At 47.2% G+C, this 25,814-nt stretch overlaps 1 protein-coding gene across 4 annotated transcripts in view; it reads right to left on the bottom strand.

The window, feature by feature from the left end:
- The window catches only part of CSNK1D (casein kinase 1 delta), a 95,426-nt gene that overhangs the window by 23,347 nt on the left and 46,265 nt on the right, over positions 1-25,814 (bottom strand). For all 4 annotated transcript variants that reach the window (XM_068262996.1, XM_068262995.1, XM_068262993.1 and 1 more), the window contains exons 3-5: positions 23,282-23,430; positions 14,086-14,314; positions 4,627-4,797 (exon numbers count right to left, since the gene is read on the bottom strand). In XM_068262996.1, the coding sequence (XP_068119097.1) occupies positions 4,627-4,797; positions 14,086-14,314; positions 23,282-23,430 (549 nt within the window). The remainder of the gene's footprint in view (positions 1-4,626; positions 4,798-14,085; positions 14,315-23,281; positions 23,431-25,814) is intronic.

Genomic DNA, 25,814 nt, shown 5'->3' with positions numbered 1-25,814 from the left:
TTTTTGACAAGCCAACGGAGTTCCGGAGAAAGGTGTGGGAAGCCTCTACAGGATCTAGAGGCTTCCGTCTTCTTAGGTAAGCACTTCCTTTTTGACCCGAGCTTCCGCTTGGGTACACTTTAAAGTGAACCTCCAGACTAAAAATCTACTCAGTAGCACTGAAAAGGCTTGGAGTTTCTTTAACAGTTTCACAGCATCAGAACTTTGTTTTTCTTACCAAAGCATAATTTTTAGCTGCACAGAAGAAAAACAGCCCGGGCATTTTTTTCCTGATGCTGTGAAAAGCATGATGGGATCTGACAGACCTTTTAAAAAGGTCTGTCAGAAGAAACGCAGAGAAAAAAATAGGATACAATTTCATCTGAATTAACTTCATTGGTAAGCACGATAAAAATCACAATCTGAAAATAACTATACAATCACGCAGGAAAAAAAAAACCCAAGATGCTCAAAAGGCCCCACAAAACAGATGCCTCCCTTCTAATATACCCCTTAGGACTGTAGACCTTTCTCCCTGAAGGTGTGCACATGCACAAACACTCCATAGCTGCTAGGCTTTGGGCACTTCCGCTTAAGCACCAATTGACTGGTAGGAGTGGCTTCAGGCGGTAAGGCAGCAGTCACATGGGCGGGGCTATTGCAGCAACATGGGTTCCAGGGGAAAGAGCTGAGGTGCATTCGTTGTATTAGGCATGTGCAGGGAGCCTTTTTTCACCTAGATTTGCAGCAATTGCCCTATAAACATCCTGCTCACTTCCCAAGAAAGCAAGTCAGCAGGAAGGGTATAGGTGCACTCTGGCCAATCATATTGGGATATGTGTACCAGGCTTTAAAGGACAACTGTAGCAAGAGGGATATGGAGGCTGCCATATTTATTTCCTTTTTAGCAATACCAGTTGCCTGGTTATCATGCTGATCCTCTGTCTCTAATACTTTTAGCCACAGACCCTGAACAAGCATGCGGCAGATCAGAGGTTTCTGACATTATTGTTAGATCTGACAATATTATCTGCATGCTCGTTTCTGGTGCGATTCAGCCACTTTAGTCAAATAGATCAGCAGAGCTGCCAGGCAACTGGTATTGTTTAAAAGGAAATAAATATGGCAGCGCCCATACTCTCCTCACTACAGTTGTCCTTTAATCACTGACAATTTTACCACCCCCATAGTATGAGGCCCAACAGATTTTAAAGGGAACCTAAACTGAGAAGGATATGGATTTTTCCTTTTAAAATAATACCAGTTGCCCGACTCCCCTGTTGATCCTGTGTCTCTAATACTTCTAGCCACAGCCCCTTAACAAGCATGCAGATGAGGTGCTCTGGCTGAAGTCAGACTGGATTAGCTGCATGCTTGTTTCACGTGTGTGGCTGCAGTAGTGGCTGAATCAAAGAGATCAGCAGGACTGACAAGCAATTGGTATTGTTTAAAAGGAAATATCCATTTCCCTCTCAGTTTAGGCTCCCTTTAAATAATATGAACCGATTGTGTAGGTAAACCCTTAATGCACACACGTCTGATTTTACGCCCGATTGTTGTGCAAATCGGTCATTTGAATGACTTGTCATGCAAACGTCTTGTACACACAGACCGTCAAAACGGCTGATATGCTAATGTCAGCTAATTTACATGTCGTTTGACTCGTCAACGGACTGGATATAACAATGGACCAGATCAAACGACTAGTATGATCACAAGACATCATACTCCCAGTCGTTTGTACGGACCTTAGGGCCTGTTTCCTCTACACGCAGATTCAGGATGCAGAAAAACTGACTCCAATGAATGTCTATGGGTTGGTTTCCACTAAATGCATAAATTCTGATGCAGATTTCCCATAGGCATTCATTCAGTTTTCTGCATCCAGAATCTGCGAGTAGTGGAAATTGGCCCTAAAGCAGGCCATACACTGGCCCGATTTGCGCCCGTTTCGACAGCAGATTCGATCACTGGGATCGAATCTGCTGCCAATCGTTCACGCTACACGCCGAATTTCGATCCATTTCGTCCGATCCCGTCGATCGTGCCGTGCGGAAAATAACCGTCGATCGCCCGCGGGTAAAGAGCGCATCGCTAGCGGCGTTCGAGTGCCCGACGACCGACGCAATAGAGCCCGCATACATTACCTGCTCCGCCGGCGCGACTGCAGTCTCCCGGTCACCGCTGCTCCGTCTGCGCTCTGGTCTCCAGGTCCGGCATGCCTCACTTCTTCTAGCCCGGCAGGAAGTTTAAACAGTAGAGCGCCCTCTACTGTTTAAACTTCCTGCCGGGCTAGAAGAAGTGAGGCATGCCGGATCTGGAGACCAGAGCGCAGACAGAGCAGCGGTGACCGGGGGACTGGAGTCGCGCCGGCGGAGCAGGTAATGTATGCGGGCGGGCGGGGGCAGCAGCAGCAGCACCACCACAACAGATTGTGAACGGTTTCAGGCTGAAATCGGTTCACAATCTGTTTGCTGTAAAGGTAGCCATACGATCCCTCTCTGATCAGATTCGATCAGAGAGGGATCTATCTGTTGGTCGAATCTGATGGCAAATCGACCAGTGTATGGCCACCTTTACTGTCGTTTGAACGACAGTTGGTCCAACGGATCCGCCAAGCGGATCAGTCAAAACTGCTGCTATCAGTCGAATGATCGTATGTACAGACGTCCAACTGTCGTTTGGAAAAATCAGACACGTGTACATACCTTTATACTACATGGAGGTGGTACAAAACCTATGTCGTTTTTAAGGAGAGCTAAAGTGAGAAGAATATAGAGGTTGCCATATTTATTTTTATTTTAAACAATACCAGTTACCTGGCAGCCCTGCTAACCTATTTGGCTGCAGTAGTGTCTGAATAAACGCAGCATTTTGATCCATATCTTTCCCGTCTGCTGCAACCCTGGAAGAAACAGGATCTATCCAGGGTCGTTTAGCGCCATACTCCTGTGCTGCAGGGGTAAAAAGCGACAATCGCCAGGGAACCACCACTGAAAGCCGACAAATGCTTTGCTGTTACCGAAAGCAATTGTCAGTTTGCACAATTTTCAACAGGATCGTGCTCCATTCCCAATGGCTTTACGGCGCAATTGCAGCAAATAGAAAAGACAGAGTGTGCATCACTAATGCAGTGCTGTTGCACTAGTAGTGGAAACGGGTCCATTTACACTTAATCAGTTGGTACGCGTTAGTGTGCGCTTTTTTCCATAGCAGTGCATTGTGAAAAAGATTTCAGTTAAAACGCGTTAAGTGTGAAAGGTGCCATAGGAAAACATGGGCATTACTTTGAAAATCAGTTTTCTTTCAGTTATAACAGTCAACTGATTAAGTGTAAAAGGGCCCTTAGTGATCATCGTGCAGCGGCAATTCTCTGCAATAGCGGGCGTTATTGTCTGGTGCAGCAGAGTTCAGACCTGCGTGGTAATAAAATGTCATTTTCACTTTTTTTTGTATTAGATTCAATACACACATTTGTATTGAATCTAGAACACTATTTTATTTTTACACTTTCATGTTCCGGACAGCAGAGGGCGCACATACCGCATCATGACACTCCCTGGGTGCCACCATCTTGCCTGCCAGACTGATCAAGCAGGGATGGAGGATCCCCTGCAAGCTGGTGGGAGCAAGCTGGTGGGAGCGTGGACGCCGGCTGTGGCGGAGAATTTAATTTCTTTTACATGATTTTGTGGTTGCAGCTTACTCACATTTTGGTCAGTTGCAGCCATTCATGAAAATTAATTAAAATGCTTTTTGCACAGAAATCATGCAAAAATTGAATGCCAGGGAGATTAAGCAATACCAGTTGCCTGGCTGTCCTGCTGATCCTCTGCCTCTAATGCTTGTAGCCATAGCGCCTGAGCATGCAGCCGATCAGGTGATTGACATTATTGTCAGATCTGACAAGATTAGCTGCATGTTTGTTTCTGGTGTTATTCAGACACTATTGCAGCCAAATAGATCAGCAGGGCTGCCAGGCAACTGGTATTGTTTAAAAGAAAATAAAAAATGTCAGTCTCCATATACACTTCTGGTTCCCTTTGAAGTGTACCAGAGCTCGTATAAATGAAAAGATTTATACATACCTGGGGCTTCCTCCAGCCCCATACACTTCAAACGCCAGGTCCCTGCACTTCTGTCAGTTGGAACCAGTCTCACGAAAGGGAAGTGCGCCCTCTACGTAGCTCTCCGGCAGCTGCTGGAGAGATATGCAAAGAGCGCACTTCTCCTGCGTAGACTGGAGCCAACTGACGGAAGTGTGGAGTCGCGGTACACGCGCAACAGAGGACTGAGGACAGTGGTGTGGGAGCGATCAGAGCGTATGGGGCTGGAGGAAGCCCCAGGTATGTATAAATCTTTTCATTTATATGAGCTCTGAGTCCCTTTAGGGGCCAGCGCCTGTCAGCCTCAACGAGGTGGAATTCCTCACGGTCAGAGGCCAGTAATGTAGACCTGAAGGGGGGAGGGGTGCCCTGATAGCTACACTTGCACAATTCTGGGCAGGATAACAGTTTTACTGCACACAAAGTAGTAGCCCAGTAGTAGCGGAGCTCAGCTCACCCAGAAAACACTTACATGGATAGCTTTTACATAAAGAAGTAGCCCAGTGATGGGCAGAGCTCAGCTCACCCAGAAAACACTTACATGGATAGCTTTTACATAAGACCTCTATGGGCGTGGACATCTTCTTCTCACTGATGCGTTCGTACTTTTGCCTCTTGGTGGCCGCTTTCAGTCCTTGCCATGGAAGGGAGCCCAGGTTGAAATACATCAGCACGTAGCCCAGAGACTCCAGATCGTCCCGGCGAGATTGTTCTAGGAGGAAAAACGTGATGGAAAATGTCAAACAGCCATACAAGACACCATTCTTAATATTTTTAAAGAGAATATTAAACCATTCGCCTGACTCAACACGACCTAATGTTCCTAACACACCACTCCAATTTTGTAGGGGTTGTGAGCTCCTGATTGCTCAATTCTTCTCAGGAGAGTGCTGGGCCGGTGCACTCTGGCAGGTACACCACCCCTGAACCACACTGTTGAGGGGTGGTGTTAAAGAGGAACTCCAGTGAAGATGATCATTAATTAATCATACAATAATTATGTATAAATGATTTAGTCGGTGTTTGCTCATTGTAAAATCTCTCTTCTCCCTGAGGTTCACAGACAGGAACCTGTCAGGACCATGGTCCTGACATCACACTGTGGGAGGGGTTTCACCACAATATTAGTCATATAGACCCCCCTGATGATCCGTTTGAGAAAAGGAAAAAAGATTTCCCATGGCAAAGGGGGAATCAGCTACTGATTGGGATGAAGTTTAATTCTTGGTTACGGTTTCTCTTTAAAGACGTTGAATGAGGCACTCTACAGGCCAGAGGTTTTGTTCCTGTTTACTAGCAATGTCAGCACACACTACATGTTACGGGTTCCGCCCTTCATCCGCCCCTGATGAAGGGCAGAGCCCGTAACATGTAGTGTGTGCTGACATTGCTAATAAACAGGAATGAAAGTTCTGGCCTGTAGAGTGCCTCCTTCAACTGGTTATCTGTGCTCATACGTTACCTTGGAAAAAAGGGTCCCTCATTACTTACTAGGCCTAAACGATTTTAGGAAAAGATTGTATTGAACGATTTCTGTTAGAAATTGCGATTTCGATTCAATTCACGATTTTTCTTAAAAACTAGTCCTCCTCCTGCCGTGCACTGTCCTGAGCCCGGCCACAAGGTCAAGGATCAGGTTGTGTGAACAATAGAGTCCTTCCATAGCTCAGCACTCCGCAGGACAGGCTTTGGCAAGATAGAACACACACACACTCACACTCTCACTGTGGTTCCACTCCTGCCAGGCTTGATAACTGGCCAAAGCCTGTCGTGCGGAGTGCAGAGCTGTGGAAGGACACTACTGTTCACACAAACTGATCCTTGTGGCCAGGCTCAGGACCGTGCACAGCAAGAGGACTAGATTTGAAGAAAAATCGTGAATACATATAAAATCACATCACACAGTCCAGCTCAGTCACCTCAGCTCAAATTGCCCACTGCCCAGCACACATCATCCTGTACACAAACAGAATGGATGAGGCACACACAGGGTGTCAGCGTGATGTGCAGACAGTTGCACTGATGCAGAGTGGCAAAGGAGGCGGAGCAGTGGTAAATCTTAGCCTGGTGGATGTCTGGTAGTAATATATATATATATTTGTCGTGCACTACCTGGCCAAACTTTTTAGTGACAGTCCTGTCGCCTGCCCAGCTGATGACACGCTAGGCGGAGGGAAACAGAGCGAGAGCCTGTGGGCGGAGTCTGCTGTACTAAAGCCGTGGCGGCCACCCGCCCAGCTGATGGCTCGCTAGTCGCGGCGGAGGGAAAGAGCGAGTACCTGTGGGCGGAGTCCACCGCCCGCCCAGCTGATGATGTGTTAGGCTGGGCGGAGCGAGTGTGAGTGAGTGCCTGCCGCGGCCGCCTGTCCACCGATGATGAATATGCAAGGCGGAGGGAGAAATTAAGACACTGATGACGTAGGGGGTAGAGGCTGCCACTAGGAAGGAGCTGGTGAGAGCTACTAAGCCGCCGCTGCAGAGCGGCAAGCGGGAGACGGACTGCCGGGCTGAACTAGTACACTGTTGCCAGGGAAATCGTGAAAAATCGTCACCTTCACGATCACGGAATCGTTGTTTTCGTGATCGCGATTTCAATCAAAAAACGATAAATCGTTCAGGCCTATTACTTACAATGTAAATAGTAGCAAAAAAAAAAAAAAAAAAGGTAACCATTGGGAAATTTTAGCAATGGCTTTCTATTTTGCCAATGCATTTTTTTTTGTTGACGCAATTCACCTGACCCACATTAGCAATACACAGGACTCTTATGGAAACATGGGCGCTGAACATAACGCAAGCCCACATAACTATTACTCATGGGGGGCACAGACAGCAGGGAACCAGCTGGCAAGAGCAGGATCACTAGTGCAAGATCCTTATACTTCTCTGCCAGTAACAAAACCTACTCCACCATCTGCTCTGCTCCACTGACTCGCATATAAGCCGAGGGGGTAGCTTTTCAGCACATTTTTTATGCTGAAAAATTAGGCTTATACGTGAGTATATAGATAACGGTTTGGCAGCTCCATAGTTATGCTTCAAAAGGCAATTCATGATAGTCTCTGTAGATAAAAAAAGACTCCAACTCCAGGTACCCAAAATTGCTCCGACTTCTTGACTTCACAGCCCTGATAAATACATTGATCCAATCACTGACTATAGGAAGAAGCCAGCACCATTCACAGTGCTGCGTGGTCCCAGCCGTGGCACATCTTGTCCTTTGAGCCACTGATGCTAATATGCTCCCCTGCATTCTCATTTTTTTTATGTACTTGAAACGGAACAACATTAATAAGTTGGCGTGATCACATCACGAACGATAAAACAATTGTTTAACAAACATTTCCAGTCAGTACAAAAATTCACTTTTGATCAATGAACAATTTGACCATTTGCTGATTAGAAAAAACACATTGGATAGTGGTTAATAGTCCTTTATGACCTCTACAGCTGTTAGAACAAAACATTTCTAAAAAGGTATGAATTACAAACTGTGATGTACCCAGAAATGTATTTTGAGCTGGTCAAAACTATTTCCAGCCACTAGTGGGCGGCGACACATTTAGTGTGGCAAAGTGCCTCCATTTTTGTGGTGAAGGTCATCTAGTGCTCTTCAATTTATGTCAACTTTTCAGCGCTCCAGGATTCTAGCACAGACCCCCCCACCCCCCCAAACCTTACCCAGTTTTCAGGTTACCACCCACTCACCCCAACAAGTGCGTTCCAGCTTTGTTGCCCCCATAGTCCCAGGTGAGAGCAGGATATGAGGGGTTACCTCACCGACAACCAATTCTGCTTTCAGAGCCAGAACTTCCGGCTATAAATGTGGAAGTGTTCGCCAATAAAACGCACTGAAATGCAGGTGGTTACCGCGTGAGTTAACCCCGCATATCCTGCTTTCAGCCCCCTCACTCTGCAGGACGTTCTTGCTTTTCACAAGAGCGTTCGCGCCGATCCCTACTGCTTAATAACCAGAGAATTCTAAGCACCTAGCGGGCTAGTGAGAACACAGTGCAAATAAGTTACTTCTGTTCAATGCAAAATCAACACACCAGGTTTTTAGACAACATTTATATTGTGCTTTTCTCCTTGCGGACTCAAAGCGCCAGAGCAGAGCAGCAGCCACTAGGGCGCGCTCTATTGGCAGTAGCAGTGTAAGGGAGACTTGCCAAAGGTCTCCTACTGAATTAGTGCTGGCTTACTGAACAGGCAGAGTCGAGATTCGAACCCTGGTCTCCTGTGTCAGATGCAGAGCCCTTAACCATTACACCATCAGCCAACTTTTAGAAGGATACTGGAGTGCTAAGAGGAAACCCACAACACAGAGAGCCCAAGCAAACTTCAAGTGTCCTGGCTGGAAATGAAACTTGGAATTCTAGCGCTGCAGGGCGACCGTGCTGACTACTCAGCTGCCATGCTTGTCTATCTGACATGACTGTCTATATGAAAACTGTCCTCCTTCATGTCTGAAACACCACCATGCTTTTGGATTTAAATAGCCAACAATAATCGCACTCCTGCCAATGTCAGTGGTTAAAAGGTCACAGGCTCACACTCCTGCTGCAGAGATCTGCTTTCACCAAGTGTGACACTTCAGCAAAGCTACTCCAGGAGTTCTTAAGGTAGCCATACACTGGTCGATTTGCCATCAAATTCGACCAACAGATAGATCCCTCTCTGATCGAAATTGATCAGAGAGGGATCGTATGGCTGCCTTTACTGCAAACAGATTGTGAATCGATTTCAGCCTGAAACCGTTCACAATCTGTGGTGGTGGTGGTGCTGCCGCCGCCGCTCCCCCCCCCCCCCCTCCGCATACATTACCTGCTCCGGCTGGCGCGACTCCCCGCTGTCTTCTTCTCCGCGCTGGTCCCCGGGTCCGGCAGGCTTCACTTCTTCCTGTCTGGGGGAAGTTTAAACAGTAGAGCGCCCTCTACTGTTTAAACTTCCTGCCGGGACAGGAAGAAGTGAAGCCTGCCGGACCCGGAGACCAGCGCGGAGAAGAAGACAGCGGAGACCTGGGGAGTCGCGCCGGCGGAGCAGGTAATGTATTACAGCTGTATTGCGTCGGTCGTCGGACATTCGAACGCCGCTAGCGATGCGCTCCTTACCCGCGGGCGATCAACGGTAATTTCCTGCACAGAGCGATTGACGGGACCGATCCGTGCGGGAATAGATCGAAATTTAGCGTTAACGTTTTGACAGCAGATCCGATACCAGTGATCGAATCTGCTGTCGATCGGCGAGGAATCGGCCTAGTGTATGGCCAGCTTTAGTACTGCTTTTCTGACTGCATACAAAGTGAAACAAAAATAGGCCTAATTACATAGCTCTAAAGTCAATACATATACAGCAGAGTACCCAGCACCAGCCTGCTACCGGATAGGGGAGTGTAATGCCGGAAACATGTGCTTGCTGCTTGCTTGAGCAACCGGCTGAAAAAAAAAAAAAAAAAGACCTCCTCCCCTGTGCAGCATTAAATACTTACTGAGTGTCGAGCGCCATCTTTTAACTATCCTGTAGCAGCTTAAAGGGACTCCGAGCTCTACTTAAAAAGTAAAATAGTACTCACCGGGGGCTTTCTTTAGTCCAGCGCTGGTCGGGAGGTCCCACGACGGCGTCCTGGCTCCTCTCCTAGACCCGCTCCGGAATGGCTGGACGGCGGCAGCCCGGGCGACACTCAGGTGAGTGTCATGCTCCTTCTTCCGCGTATGACGCGGCTGACGTCACACGCCGGCCGCCTCGCGTCATCACGGCAGCCGGCGTAGCAGTACCGCGCATGCGCCGTACGGCCACGCCGGCCGCCGTGATGACGCGTGGCGGCTGGCGTGTGACGTCAGCCGCGTCATACGCGGAAGGAACAGCCCGACACTCAGCCGAGTGTCGCCCGGGCTGCGGCCGGTCAGCCATTCCGGAGCGGGGCCTAGGAGAGGAGCCAGGACGCCGTCGTGGGACCTCCCGACCAGCGCTGGACTAAAGAAAGCCCCCTGTGAGTACAATTTTACTTTTTAAGTAGAGCTCGGAGTCCCTTTAAAACTCAGGGGGACATTTATTAAGAGTGTCTGAGACAAAATATTAGTAGTTTTTAGAAATCCGTGCAGAACGGTTTCAGACATCCTAAGAAATTATTAAATAGTGCAGATTCCTTCTTAAACTGTTAGGAATAGGAGGAGTTAGGAAGGTCTCTCAGGCAATGCAGTGTGTGAGGGAAAATGCTGTTGCTGAGGTAACCAATACATCTGCTGTACTGATACCAGCAGGCTCTGGAGTAAGGAATTCAGCAGGGGAGGAGCACTTCACAAATCATGCCTAGCCTGCACTGCTGCACACAATCTGTAGAACTGCTATTAGGCACTTCTTAATCTGCAGCAGTTTAGGGATGGATTTGCACTTTTCTTAACTGCAGTTCTAGAAATCCACACTAAACTACCACTATTACGTAGGCTTGAAGGAGCTTCTTATCATGCAGAACAGTTGCCCTGCTGGTAAGAACAGTTTAAGCAGAAAAAACGGTAATGCTTTGATAAATCTGGCCCACAGTCCCCATTATCCCCTCAGGCATGCCGGTTAGTTGTGACTTCAGGTTCCCTGAGTTATGGATAACGGGGACTCTGCTGTACAATGAATGCCTGATTTCTCTGCAGCAGAAAAAGACTGAAGAGATTATCTACTTCTATCTATACACAAACCTGTATAGATTTAAAATTTAAGTGGACCGTGGTCACATGATTATGCCTAGAGGAAGCTGCTGACGCTGTTGCATGCTTGGAGGGAATTTCCGTATCAGCCAATATTTTTTCTTCATTATTTTTGCCTTGGGTACACCTTAAGCATCTGCTATGGGGCCTTTATACTATTTTCAGCTAAACCTGAACGCTTTCACAGGACATGAGAACATAGAGAAAAGCATCCTGAACGTATTTAGAGTGTTTAGCCTGTCTAATTCCACTGTAATTTCATCCCTCAGCTGTGTCAGCAGGCTGCCTTGGCAGTTTAGCCAATTTGTAAACATAGGATGTTAATCCTATGTCTGCTTCCCTGAAAGCAGGAAGTAGACACTGCAGATTTATTGCAGGATTTGTATTAGCTGTAACTATTTTTTTTTAAATGTTATTACGCTGTTGCTCATCTTTTAGAGCAGAGAGAAAGTTCTGAGTTCAGGTCCGCTTTAACTGGCAGACAGTAGGCCACCAAGCTACTATGGCCGGCCTTAAGGCCCATACACACGGTGTGCGGCCGTCGCCGCAACCACGTGGCACGCGCGTGTTGCGGCGACAGGTCGCCCGTGTGTATAACGCGCGCGCCCCGAACCGTCCCTCGTCGGAGCTGTCGCCAGGCGATTGACATGTTCAATCGCCGGCTACAGCTGTCGCCGCGACTTCGCCGGAGCTGTCGCTAGTCCCGCGTGAGTACGCGGGCTAGCGACAGGAGACCTACGCGAGTGAATGGAGCATCCGGCCGGGGGATGCTCCATTCACAAACAGCTTCCGCCGCGTCTCTGCCTTTCTGGCGAGACGTGTGGACAGCTGTCGCCGGCAGGGAGGTTCGCGTGCGCGCATGCTACGGGGGACAATTGTCCCCCGTGAGTATGTAGCTTAAGAGAAACCTATACAGGCACTGCAGAGAACCGTCTGCTGATAGGGAACCTGAAGTGAGTGGCATACAGAGGTTGCCATCTTCATTCCCTTCTAAACAATGCCAGTTTCCTGAGCTTTGGTTGTGTTTGAGTAACACACCTGCAGTAAGCATGCAGCCAGTGGAGTCACAGCATGTGATCTGCAGCTCATTCTGGGCCAGCGACTTGTAGTATTAGATGCGGAGCACCAGCACAGAACCGGCAACCGACATTGTTTATTAGAGGATGAAGATGGCAGCCTCCTTATTCCTTCCCCTTCAGGCTCCCTGGAAACAATGTCAGTCAACAAATGTCAGCAGGTGGTTCTGTGACAACAGTGAATGGATTCTATTTGCCTCCGGGTGATGTTGCTATGGATCTGCAAAGTTGAAATATTCTGTTCAGGTGGATTAGGTTTTCCACCAAGACAGATCTTTTTCACAACAGATGTCAGCCGAAATGGTCGATCTGAGCTGTTTCAGCTGGCCAAAGTATGTAACTGGGGTACTTTGACCCTCTCAAGCTAAGCCAAAAGACAACACTTTTACTGCCTCTAACATCAACCTTTGCCACTTCCTGTGAGTCTAAAGGGTTACTTAAGCCTGAAAAAGAAAAAAACTGGGGCTTTTTGCAGCCTCCTGGAGTCATCCTGTGCCCACGTTATCCTTCTAAGACCCTCCAGCAAGAAGTGGCGACCCCCTGGAAGCTGGCCAGTCGGAGGCTACTGCTCATGCACACCCTGTTGCTGGGATAGCTAGGCGCATGCTCAGTAGCAGTTTTCCAGTACTGCGCATGTACAGAACGCTGCCATGCACAGGGACATGACGAGAAGGCACCTGGCTGGCTAGCTTTCAGGGGGTTGCCGCTGCTGGCTGGAGGGTCTCAGAAAGATGGCGTGGGGATAGGAAGACTGCAGAGGCTGCAAGGAGCACAAGGTAAGTGGAACTTTTTTTTAGCTTTAGATTTTATTTAAAAGTCCAAGTTTAAGAATAAAATACATAGATCTGATAGAACAGCGTTTAATTTAAACACAGTATGCTGAATTTTGTTAGAAAGCTTACAGTTTTGGCTAAACAAAAAGGGCAATGCCTGCTGCAACAACTCGTAGATCCTCCTCTACCCCTCAGCAGCCTCTAACTGCCTGCTCACTCCCATTTCATTTAAAATACTGTACTTTACCTTTTAAAGGATACGTCCAAGCTAATTAAACAATAAAAATCCACTTACCTTGGGCTTCTTCCAGCCACTGGCAGTTGTCCTGTGCCTTTGCCGCAGCTCCCGGTCTCCTCTGCTGCAGAAACCGACCTCGCCAGGTAGGCCTCTTCTGTGCTACACCTGCACAGTACAGTCCTGATGACGTCAGCGCGACCATGTGAGGCGCATGCTGGAGCTCAGAAGAAGCCGACCCGGCAAGGTCGGCTTCTGCAGCGGAGGACACCGGGAGCCACCGAAGCTGCGACGAGGGCACAGGACGGCTGCCAGGGGCTGGAGGAAACCCCAGGTAAGTATTTTTATTTTTGAATTAGCTTGGACGTATCCTATAAAAGCTTCCAGCATCTTGAGAAATCTGTGCTACAAAGACCTGTGGTTGTTCTGAGGGTAAAACGAATCCCAACCCAATATTAGAGTAGTGTTCCTAATAAAGTGCACAGTCAGAGAGTCATACGTAAACACCACATGTGATCATTTGAGTTTGCTTCGCAAAGGAGAAGAGGTGCCCAAGGGAATAAAACATTTAAAATATTAAAACAGAAAAAAAATGAGGCAGCTTACCTCAAAGTACAGTAGAGAAAAAAAAGTTTATTAGCACAAAGCAACGCATTTTGTGAACCCAAATGTCACACTTTAACAGGCAGACAATCTGTGCTGGGTGTATCACATTTGCAAACATTGGGAGTCTCAGGCGCCCTTATGCTAATAAACGTTATTTCCTGTACCAGAAGTGGAGTCATCTTTGAGGTAAATTACCTCATTCTTTTCTATTTTAATATTTTATACTCTTGGGTGCCTCTCCTCCTCTGTGGTTTTATATACCCACCATCCTGAGGGGTAACACCTCCTCGAGTCCCTGGCATCTGGGTTCCTTCTTCCAGAGAGCGGCCGATGTAATGGTTCTGCCCGTACCCTCCCGGAGACATTTATTCTCCTCAAGTGCTGGCTGGATTGTTGACCAGACCTTCAACTCACCTTTGTGAGTACCACAGCCTTTTATTGTCTTTCCCCTCGACCATTTCCAAATGTTCTATACCATCCAGGCTACTAGTGTCTGTTTATTTTTTCCCATAAGGTTTACATTATCCACTACATAATTTGAGTTTGGCAATGCCTTGAGAGATGACAGGTTCCCCCTAGCTTCAGTGTGGGAGGTGTGAGGAGAAAGCTCACCTATTCCCAGATGGGTGTTTATGGAGGCGTATCTGGCAGTGCCGGTGAGGTTCTTGTTCTCGCGGTAGGGGATATGCTGGTGTGTGCGGGCGTCCCGGTACTTCTTGGCAAGACCAAAATCTATGATGTAGACCAGGTTTCCCTTCTTGCCGAGGCCCATTAGGAAGTTATCTGGCTTGACGTCCCGATGAATGAAGTTCTTGGAATGGATGTACTCGATACGGCTAATCTGCAAAGACAAGACAGCAGCCATGACAGGTCAGAAGAGACTAAAGCTATCCAGCCAGTTCGGGCTTAGTGGAAATAGGTCCTAACACAAGATCAATAGTACTCCTTATCTGGGAAGTGAGGTTAGGTGGTAATAAAATAAAAAGGCGACACTGACAATGGTAATGGATGCTCCCATGTTTATCGCATCAAGTCACTTGTCAGTTCAGGTATGCTTTAACCGTCTGCTGACCACTTCCACACCGGTATATGCATTATTTTTTTGAGTGCTGCAGACAATCACGTGTGCACCTTTCACCGCCCGTTAGAGCAATAATTGGTGAATGGGAACACGTGTTCCCTAAGCCAATCAAAGTGCTTGTTGAATGAATGATCACAGCTTTAGCAAGTAGCAGTGATCATTTATTGACATGAAAGTAATAGCAAACTGTACTGTTCTAAGCGCACAGTCTGAAGTGTGGATACATGTTGTGGATAAAAAGTAAAATTAAAAATACATTTAAAAATGTGCTATAGTTTTAAATGTAGTAAAATGTAGCCCTCTTGCTGAACGGTAAGTGTCAAGTACAATCCCTAAATGGTCAAATGCTACAGAGGGGATCATTGGGTCTCCCCTGCCACCACTAGACCTCCTCGACACCACTTGACAGCCGACCAGGGCAAACAGAATAACAAACAAGCCCTCCCACCACGGCAGGTGCGAAAACCGGCATGCACAGGAACTACTCCGTACCCCAAGCTTTCCTTCTCCTGAACTCTACCATACCCCCCCTCCCCCCCCCCACCAATACCCCCACGCTTTCCTGTATCTTGTGTCCCCGCAACTCTGCCCCATTGCAATTCTCTAAGTCTGTTGTACTGCACTACTATATACCTTGTCTGTCTAAAATTGCACTATGCCAATGCGTGTGTGTACCAAAAGCAATTCCAGGTGTGACTCTTGTCATATTTGGCGAATAAAGTAGATTCTGACTAGGAGCTTTAAAACCTAGTGCACATGCTCAACTAAAGTTGTTTAAAACGTTTGGAGCTGACAAACGTCTCTGTATCAAACGACAATCATGTAAAAAATATAGGCAAACGACAATGGGGAGCAACTGTTATCAGGCATTTGTCCAGAACCATCAGTGGGATCAACGCAGATGACTGTTGGGCAGATACGGTGCTGTGAGCCACATGTGTACAACGCTGTTATACAGAATGTGCGCATGGTCGCTTCCGCTTAGAGTTTAATTGAGTTGGTAGTTTACAATATCGGTGCGGGGAAAACATCACTGGAAAGAATTGTTTGAGACAATCGAAAAGAGCAGTGGGCACTCTGATTGGAACAATATTTGTTTTTTTATTGTTCCAGCACTATCATCAAAACAACATCTACCGTCACAGCAGAAGATCGTTTCGGGGTCCCCTTTGTCAAGACATAAGCAGACAGAAACATGAACACCATATCTGTGCAAAAACCACCACATATAAAGTAAACGTTAAGTAAACCACACCTGGAATTACTGTAACCCCACCCAAGGGCCCTGAAACGATTATTGGCTGTGACGGTAGATATTGGGGTCGTTTCATAAAGTATTACCGCTTTCGGTAATGCAGAAAACAGCTAACTTTACCGAGCACTTAGGAAAACGTCAATTCATAAAGGCCGTTACCGCATGAGAAGCTGAAATTACTGAGCAGTGAGGTAAAATTACCAACCTGTGCGGTAATTACCTCAACACATGCCAGTAAAGGTCAATTAATCATCATGACTAGAACATGCAGTAAAGCCACGAAACATAACCGGCTGCTTTGAAGTAGTGAAAAGAGTGCGAAGTCTGTGCTGGGAGCCGTGAATCACAAGTAGAAGCAGTGATAGCTGTGACTGACAGGAGCAGAGAGCCAATAGAAACAGCCCCTGCCGTCTCCAAGTCTGGATGACAAGCTTTTAAACCCCCCCAGGCAGCAGCAGAGCGATCGGAACAAAACTGGCTTCCCCTGAATACCTTATATGCTGTTTGGCCGTTTAACCTCTTGGGTTCACGTTTCAAGAGATGTAGGAGCTAGTGGGGAAATCACCTAAGCATGGCATGTGTAAAGTTTCTTGAAGTTCCTCTTAGCTGTGGCAATTAAATAGAGTGTTAAGAAAGACTAAGAGATTCAGAGCAGATTCAGAGAAAGCAGAGGCAGTATAACAAAAACCTACATCTAAAGGGATGCCTCTTATTGTAATGCCCTCACTGCACGGAACAACTTGTAACAACACAGGCAACTCCACTCTCTTCTGCTGTTACAAACAGATATTCGGCTTCGGTAATTTACAGAACTTCTTCCTCACCTGTGAAAATGTTTATGAATTAGCACACAAAAGTCTAAAATACCGAATGAGTTATTTTCCCAACCAGATTTTTTTTCCCCGCACAGCCTTTTATGAATCGACTCCATTGTTTTGATGAGTGTGCTGGAACAATAAAAACCTAATATTGTTCCTATCAAGACTGAGTGTGGACCCTCTTTTCGATTGTCGATAACCTGCCATTGGGATCCTGCACCAGCACCCACTATTTACAGGTGTGCGTATGGTCCTTGCGATTGGATGGCCATTTGTTTTGGTCACTGGTAAAGTCGTTTCCCTGATGTTGGCTGCTTTACTTTTGTAGAGTGTGTGTATGGACCTTAACCACTTAACGACCAGCTAACGCCCATAGGCGTCAGCAGGTCTTAAGTGGGTTACCATGGAAACAGCCGCTCAATCGAGCGGCCTTTTCATGTCAGTTCATGGAGGGTGCCTCCGTGAACAGCCGGAGAGCCGCCAATCGCGGCTCGCCAGCAAAATGTAAACACGCGGGGAAGAAATCCCCGCTGTTTACTTCATACAGCGTAGGGCAGATCGGCGATCCCCGGCCTCCGATTGGCCGGGGATCGCCGTCATTTGATAGGCTGAAGCCTATACTACAATGTGCAGGACGGATATCCGTCCTGCGCACTTCACAGCCAGAGCGAGAGGGCGGAAGAGGTAGGGAGGGCAGAAAACGCTGCGGAGGGGGGCTTTGAGGAGCCCCCCCCCCCGCTCGGCCACACAGAGCGGCGGCGATCAGACCCCCCCAGCAGGTCATCCCCCTAGTGGGGGGGAAAAAGGGGGGGGGGGGGAGGGAGTCTGATCGCCCTGCTGTATTCACGATCTGTGCTGCGGGCTGCAGAGCCCACGCAGCACAGATCTCTAAAACACAGCCCGGTCCTGATACACAAGACAAATTAAAAGGATAGCAGATTTACTTATCTGGGGCTTCCTCCAGCCTTTGTGTCCCTCACCATGGTTCTGCCTTCATCAAATCTTCTGGGGTCCCATCCGTAGCAGCCGGCAGCTTCTGTGCTTGGGCTAATGCCCTGCTCATGCTCCCACATGGCCAGAAGCATTCTGCACAGGCGCTATGGAAAGGACCTTCCAGCCTGGTGGCATGAAAAAGTAGCCGGGTGCGGCGTGATGAGAGAATGCAGGGCTGGTGCTTCTGTGAGCAACTCTGCTTACAGCATAAGAGGAGGTGAGCCGATGACAGCCGGGTGTTCACCAAAACTAGCTGGGTGGAGCACCTGCCTAAAAGAGCCTGGAGTGAACACTATCTTAGAAGGAGTGTGGCAAGAGTCACAGAGGTTTCTAGGGGCTGGAGGAAGCTCCAGGTACGAAAATCTGCATCATTTTATTCGTCTCAAGTATTGACTCCAGCTGGCCACACATATAGGTAGAATTCCTTGAATGGTTTCTCTTATGGCAGAGAGTTCCTATTTACATCAATCAGTGGCAGCAGAGCACTCCGTGAAGCTGGACAGATGTCAGCGGCGTGTTAGAAAGCAAGCAGCTTGCTACACAAAGCAGCTTTGGTTACGTAGGTAAACATGCTGTGCTCCAGAGCTCTGGGATTAAACAGAAGATAATGGTGGATTCACAAGCAGCACACGTCAATAAACAGGTTTCATAACACAAAGTACATTGCAGCAGGGCTGTGGAGTCGGTACAAAAATCATCCGACTCCAACTCAGACTCCCCAGTTTTTTAAACCACCTCCAGGTACCCAAAATGGCTCCGACTCAGACTCCTCGACTCCATAAGGCAGCCACACACCATGCAATCTGACTTTACAATCAATCTCCAATTTTACCACTTTTATGTAATATAAGAGACTACCTGAAAAATATATCCAAGTCACAGTGAATCTACTGGTGTTATAATACATGGATGTTGGTAAGATTGTATAAAAAATGTACAGTCAGATTGCATAGTGCGTGGCCACCTTTCGTCTAATACTTACCAGAACGAAGGATTCGGTGCAAAAATCATCCGACTCCCGACTGCTCAGTTTATGAAACCACCGACTCCAGGTACCCAAAATTGCTGCGACTTCATCGCCCTGCATTGCAGAGAAGCTCCTCCAGCAAAGCTCACACCCATCCCTCAGCTAGTGACCATCTACACTGCCAGACTAGACTGTGACAATATCAGGCATCACATCCAGATGGTAAAATACACAAATCTGCTGTATTATTTAATGGATTTATACAGCACCAACATATTACAAGGCACTGGACAATAAATAAGTTTACAGACAATGGCCTCGATTCATAAAGCATTACCTCATGCGGTAATGCTGAAAACAGCAAACTTTTACCGACCACTTAGCAAAATGTCAATTCATAAAGGCTGTTACCGCATGAAAAGCTGACATTACCGACCAGGGAGATAAATTACCGACTTGGCTGCAGTTACCGACAACACATGTCAGTAAATTGTCAGCAAATGTCAATTCATAAAGCCTTCAACATGCGCTAAGCCTGGCGGTACCGACACCTCTAGTGAGGCGTTAACAAGTTACCGACAGCTCTGATGAATGCAAAAGTGCAGAGAGCCGAAGTCTGTTTGAGTCATCAGTGGAGAGAGCCCTCTGTGTGAATCATTTCAGCAGGCAGGGAAAGACTGTGTGACTCATCTGTCTGAGTCATCAGTGGAGAGAGCCAGAGAGAGCCGTCTGTGTGATTCATTTCTGCAGGGCAAAGAGAGAATTGAGACACTGCTCTACTCTACCGCTCAATGGGCTGCGTAATTTACCGACCTCCAAGGGCAGCTGGGGAAATCTTTATGAATTCGCACACAGACCGGGAAAATACCGAGTGCGATTTTTCCCGACAAGATTTTTTTATCGCACTGCTGTTTATGAATCGAGGCCTATGTCCGGTCATGCGCTGGAGTAGTAGCCCAAGTAATTGACGCACGATCGGGTGGGATACACTCGGGTGGGATACAATCTAAAGGGAGGGGGTAGTGACATGATGGGGGGGGGGGGGCAGCATTGAGAGGTTTATGGCAGAGAGTTTTAGGGCGGGAAGCAGGACCTTCTTGAAGAGGGGAGTTTTGAGGGCTTGTTTGAAGGGGCAAGCCTGATGGGCAGTGGGAGAGAGTTCCACAGGATGGGAGCAGCTCTAGTGAAGTCCTGCAGTCATGCATGGAATTGCAAGATGCATGGGGTAGTTAGCTGTACACATGGGGGGGGATGAAAGAAGCATTAAAGAGGCACTGCTGTGACAAATACTTTAATGCAGTAAATTATTCAGGACTCAGCATCCCAAACCCCACTTATATCTTTATATTGCTGTACAGTATATTGGCATGTAACTTTACCCTCGCACTGATGCTTAGCCTAGGCTGTTTAGCTTTGTGGAATGCCCCCCACCCCAGTGCATTCCAGGGGACTAGGCACTATATTCATTGGCTCCAGAATTCTCAGAAGCAAAAAAAAAAAAAAAGTGCTAAATAGCCTAGGCTGTGACATCACTGGGAGGGTGGGGCTACATACTAATATATAGATATATGAAGTGTTTTTGATGCTGTAAAAGTGGGAATCCTGAATAACTTACTGCATTCTACTATATGTTGCTACAGTGCCTCTTTATGATTAGGCACTGCAGGGGCGGTTGAGGGTAGGTGCCACAAAGGGCAGTTTAGCTTAGGCACTAGTGGGAAAGGGGGATGGTAAGGTTACACACATGGGGTTGGTAGTGAATCATAGGCACTAGGGAGAATAGCGTTACTTTGCCCATACATTTACTTGATCTTGCAGCCCCATCAATCTTTCAATCCTAAAAAGTTATCAAATTGGAAAAGAATCGGCGCCACAACATATCTGACCGATCGACCGTTAGAACAATGCGAGTCTAAAATTGGTGGAATGGATACGTTTGGAATGATATGAGTGGCAGAAACCATTTTCAATATTATGACGACTGGCAGACCCCTGGCCGGTGCCCTCCTCCCTGTATTTGTAAGTCTCACCCCCTCCATTGTCAGCCGCCACTGCCCATACCACGTGATACTGGCACACGTGGTTGTCACAACATATGCCAAGGCACGTGGTACCGGCACCCTCTGTTACGCCGACTTTGTCTGCAGTGTGTGGGCAGGCAATAGACAGGAAATAGAACAGATTTGATGAGAGAGGGACCTATCTGATGGTCATTTTGGCCATTTATCAAATGATATATGGCCAGCTTTAGGGTTATAGCCCTGATTTGAGGTGTAGCTGTGGTGACAAGCAGGGCTGTGGAGTCGGAGTTGTAGTCGGAGTCAGCACAAGGTTGGGTATCCGGAGTCGTTTTTTTTATAAACTGAGGAGTCGAAGTGATGATTTTTTTTACTGACTCCACAGCCCTGGTGACAAGGACACTGTACTGCTGTAAACTAATTAGCAGCCTTTGCTGAAATTCCTTCCCTCTGCTGCCTGGCACTGAAGAGCTGCCGGCGCCTAGCTCTCACGCATCGGCCCCTGCATGTCTGGCTGCGAACAGACTCCCAACAACAAACAACACGCTGGACAATTTATCATGATCCGTGTGTGGGATGTTCGGAGTCATGTGCCGAGAACTAAGCCTCTGTCTCCAATACGTGTGCTGGGGATTTAAGACTCGCTGGAAAGAGAGGAGAACCATATGTCTGAAATCTCTTGCAGGGCCGTAGCACTCCGATGAGTCAAACCAGCGTGGGGAACATCGCCTGGCAATTATGCAACTAACGTGACAAACTCGCTATGACCTCACAAGTCAAGCACTCGCTTCGGCTCACATCAGTCCGATGAGGCTACACTTGGCTAATTGCGCGAGCTTCCTTTCCCTGAAAAAAAAAATATATGCGCTGAAACCAACCTTGAGGCCATAAACAGCCATCCCAATCATGTTCAGGCACAGCTGTCTGTGAGCTTGGCAGCCGTTGCCGCTGTTGGAGGAAGCAGCTTGTTACTCAAATTTTATTCATAACAGGAGTTTGTTATGCTCATTGTTCCTGCTCAACCAGTTGTTCTCTGGAATGCCTTTCCTTGAGAACACCGTGACCATAACTACCTCGCCTCCAACAAGAGGACTAGTCACAAACTCTAAGACACTGGTGTCCAATACAAGGCCCTTGGTCCAAATGCGGCCCCCCCTTGCCATTTTATGTGGCCTTCAAGAGCTTCAAATGTGCATTGTTGTAAGCAGTAATAGAATGACAACACACTGCCTTCCCATCCAGAGGAGCACACCGGTGACAGTGGAGCGCAGCAACAACCTATGGAACCCATCGCTAATACTGGGCACCCTCCTGGGATCAAACAAATCATCTTATGCACCATAAGTATTAACTTGAATGTCACTGTCTTTATATAAGATGAACTTTTTTGACAAGAATTGAATGCAAATGCATTAGGAATAAATCAATGTTAGCAATGCGAAGCTTTTCACTATCTCTCCTTGTTGTAGCAAGAAGTCAGTGAAGAGTTGAAGAGGAGTTCTACCACAGGGTCTCCTAGTAGTTTCAGGGGTTTTTTTGTACACACGTGGTGGAGCTGTAACACTGATGGGTGGCTTTCTTCTGGAAGGCACATCACTCTTACATGTACACACAGTTAGATTGGCTAGGGTCCGATGGATGTTCTTTGTTCCTGTCTGCACCCTCTACAAGTACTGTTACCAGGGACTAGTTTTGATTTCTATTTAACAGCTACTCTACAGCAATATCGTAAGTTTAGTTAAAATGCATCTTTGGTGTACGTTAAAAAAAACAGAAAACAAACCAAAGCGGTACACTAATGCTTAAAAGTTAGAATGTCCCAACACATTGTCTGTTAAATAAGACTGGAACCCCATATCAGAGCTGGGTTCTAGGGGATAGATCTGTCCCCTTGCAGAAAATGGCCCTGGCCTTTTCTAGATCAGAAAAGGTAGAGGCCTTTTTCTGCAAGGTGGCAAGGCTACACGCTGGAACCCGGGGTTCCGGTGAATCTTATTATACAGACAACGTGCAGCACGGTGGCGTAGTGGTTAGCAATCTTACGAGGGAGCGCTGGGTCTCCGGTTCAAATCCCAGTGCACTTTCTGCAAGGAGTTTTGTATATTCACCTCGTGTCTGTGTGGGTTTCCTCCGAGCACTATGGTTTTCCCCCACATCCCAAAGACATACAAATAAGTTAATTAGCTGAGATAGAGATATAATAATAACATGCTGGGGCATTCACGTTGGCAATGACAGGCCCGGGATGGCAAACTGGGTAGAGTGTCAGCTTCCTGGCCAGGAGCTTTTTGTTCCCAAAAGCAGATGCCATCATGATATAGCTTTAAAATTCCTAAGCTTTGGCAGTGATGATCAGGGCTATGGAGTCAGAGTCTAAGCAATTTTTTGGTACCTGGAAAAACTGAATCAGAGTCGGGTGATTTTTGTACCAACTCCACAGCCCCGGCAAGTATTAGACTAAGGAGTCGGAAGTCGAGGAGTCGGAGCAATTTTGGGAAGATTTTTGTACCGACTCCACAGCGCTGGTAAAGAGGATCAATACCTAGCTGCCAATTTCAATGGAAGTAAAAGGCCACCACATTTTCGTCATCTTCAATGCAAGCATACAGCGCATTCATTTTCTATTAAGTTTATTTAAGTTCTGTTTCTTAAAAAACAAGACAGAGTACCACTCACCATTTGATCAGCAAGCAGCAGCACTGTTTTCAAGCTGAATTTTCTGGAGCAGAAGTTGAAGAGGTCTTCCAGGCTCGGGCCCAGCAGCTCCATCACCATGACATTATAATCGCCCTCTGCTCCACACCACTTTATCGTTGGGATTCCCACTAAGGAGCAAACAGGACAGTCAGTAAAAATAAGGTGTGAGGCGACGAGCTTCCAGTGCAAAGCTGGTAAACATCATGGCAATGGGAGGACTAAATATGGTCAGATTCCCATAAAATCACGCAACTGATTGATCATTTCAACCAAAGGCGTTACTACAAACCAGGGGGTTTCACAGCAAAGCTTTAATGGGCTCCCCATTACTAAAATGCCTATGGGGTAACTTAAAGGAATCATCAAGCAAATAACAGTAAAGCAGATTTACTTACCTAGGGCTTTCTGCCGGCCGGGGTCCCCGCACGGTGCAGAGGAAGACCTTGAGGTCGTCCTTACTTCGCCTGTGTGAAGCACCACTGTCAATCAGTGCGGGACAGACAGCTGCAAGGGGCTGGAGAAAGCCCAAAGTAAGCAAATCGGATTTAGTATTCTTTGCCTGATGACTCCTTTAAGGGTCATACAGCTAGTGCAACTGTTATAACTTCCTCTCCTACTATAAAAAAGGAAGCAACCTTAAAGCAATATTAGCGTGACCTTAAAAAAAAAAAAGTGTCAGATACTCGTCTATGGAGAGGGAAGGCTCTGAATCCCATAGAGCCTTCCCTGTCCTCTCGTTCCAGTGCTGTGCCCACCGAAAGTTATACGCTTGACTAGTGGATTAAGCCTTTGGGAGTCCTCATGAAGGCTTCACAAGCACTCGCAGTACAGGGCTGCTCATCTTTGGAAGTGCCTCAGAAGCCTTCCAAGGGGTCCCAAAGGATCAGACTTTCACGATGGGATAGTGGTGGACTGAGGGCAAGGAGAGGACCTCAAAGGCTCTATGACACAGGTATCAAACGGCAGTCCTCAAGGGTCAAACCCATGCCAGTGTTTAGGATGGACTTAGACAGGGAGAAATGTGTTCAGCCTGATGGACCACACACCTTACCTGATTCAGTCCCATCAGTTAATTTGAGCTGTGCCAAAAATGTGTAAGGACCTCGGCCCTTGAGATCAAGAGCCCTTCCTCTCTATAGCCAGTATCTGTTTTTTATTTTTACAGGTTCACTTCAGTCTTGCTTTAAACCCCACTCCCACCATAGCTTCATCACTATCAAGGTGACCACCAGTCACCACACCATACCCAATACAACACCCCCCCCCAACCCCCATCTCCACCTTCTAAGTGCAACCCGCCCCATAAATACAGCAACCATTCTTTATATCTATCCACAATAATATAGCCCATCATTTCCTTCCTATTCTTTCCCCAACAAGCTTGGTCAGCATAACTGACTTTCTCCACATGTAGTGCAACTAACAAACCTTTCCCCAAGGCCGCTCTACTAACAAGTGTAACCAGAACAGCTTTCCTCGCTCACAAATTCACGTGTGGTCCAGCATGTGTGGTACCTGCACCACCTCCCCCCCCCCCCCCCCCCCCCTCGTTAGGACAGAATCATGGCAGGCCCGGTCATTTGTACCTCAAGTATTAACGAGTGGCTAACCACTCAAATTGGTGATTTAAATGCGGCTTATACCATTTGTGGTATAGTCTGTGCTCCAAATACCTTGCACGCCTCCTTTTGGACGCATTGCAAACCTCACTACGCGCACTTCCTCCTTCAAGCCGGAAGGAGGAAGTGCACCGTGGTGAGGCTTCCGTGTCCAATAGGAGGCGTGCAAGGTATTTGGAGCGCACACTATACCACAACTTATGGGTAAATAACCCCTTATTTCTCTTATTGCTGCACACCTGAGGCAATTAAGCCTCATGTAAATCACGAATTTGAGTGGTTAGCCACTCGTTAAAGAGACTCCGTAACAAAAATTGCATCCTGTTTTTTATCATCCTACAAGTTCAAAAAGCTATTCTAATGTGTTCTGGCTAACTGCAGCACTTTATACTATCACTGTCTCCGTAATAAATCAACTTATCTCTCTTTTGTCAGACTTGTCGGCCTGTGTCTGGAAGGCTGCCAAGTTCTTCAGTGTTGTGGTTCTGTGATGCATCTCCCCCCTCCAGGCCCCTCTCTGCACACTGCCTGTGTGTTATTTAGGATTATAGCAGCTTCTCTCTTCTTTCTTATCTTTTACAAGCTGGATAAATCGTCCTCTGAGCTGGCTGGGCTTTCACATACTGAAGAATTATAAACAAGGGCAAAGCTGTTTGCAGGAAGAGCAGCCTGAAACTTCAGTGCATGAGAACAGAGTGAAAGAAACACACAAATGATCTCTTGAGATTCAAAAGGAAGGCTGTATACAGCCTGCTTGTGTATGGATGTATTTTCTATGTGTGGACATACTGTACATCAACCTACTTCCTGTTTTAGTGTCCATTTTGTTTGTTTATAAACAAACATTTAAAAACTGTTTTTAACCACTTTTAATGCGGCGAGGAGCGGCGAAA

Source organism: Hyperolius riggenbachi, chromosome 12, assembly GCF_040937935.1.
Source record: "Hyperolius riggenbachi isolate aHypRig1 chromosome 12, aHypRig1.pri, whole genome shotgun sequence".
Classification (NCBI taxonomy): domain Eukaryota; kingdom Metazoa; phylum Chordata; class Amphibia; order Anura; family Hyperoliidae; genus Hyperolius; species Hyperolius riggenbachi.
This window is presented reverse-complemented; position numbering and strand designations above follow the sequence as displayed.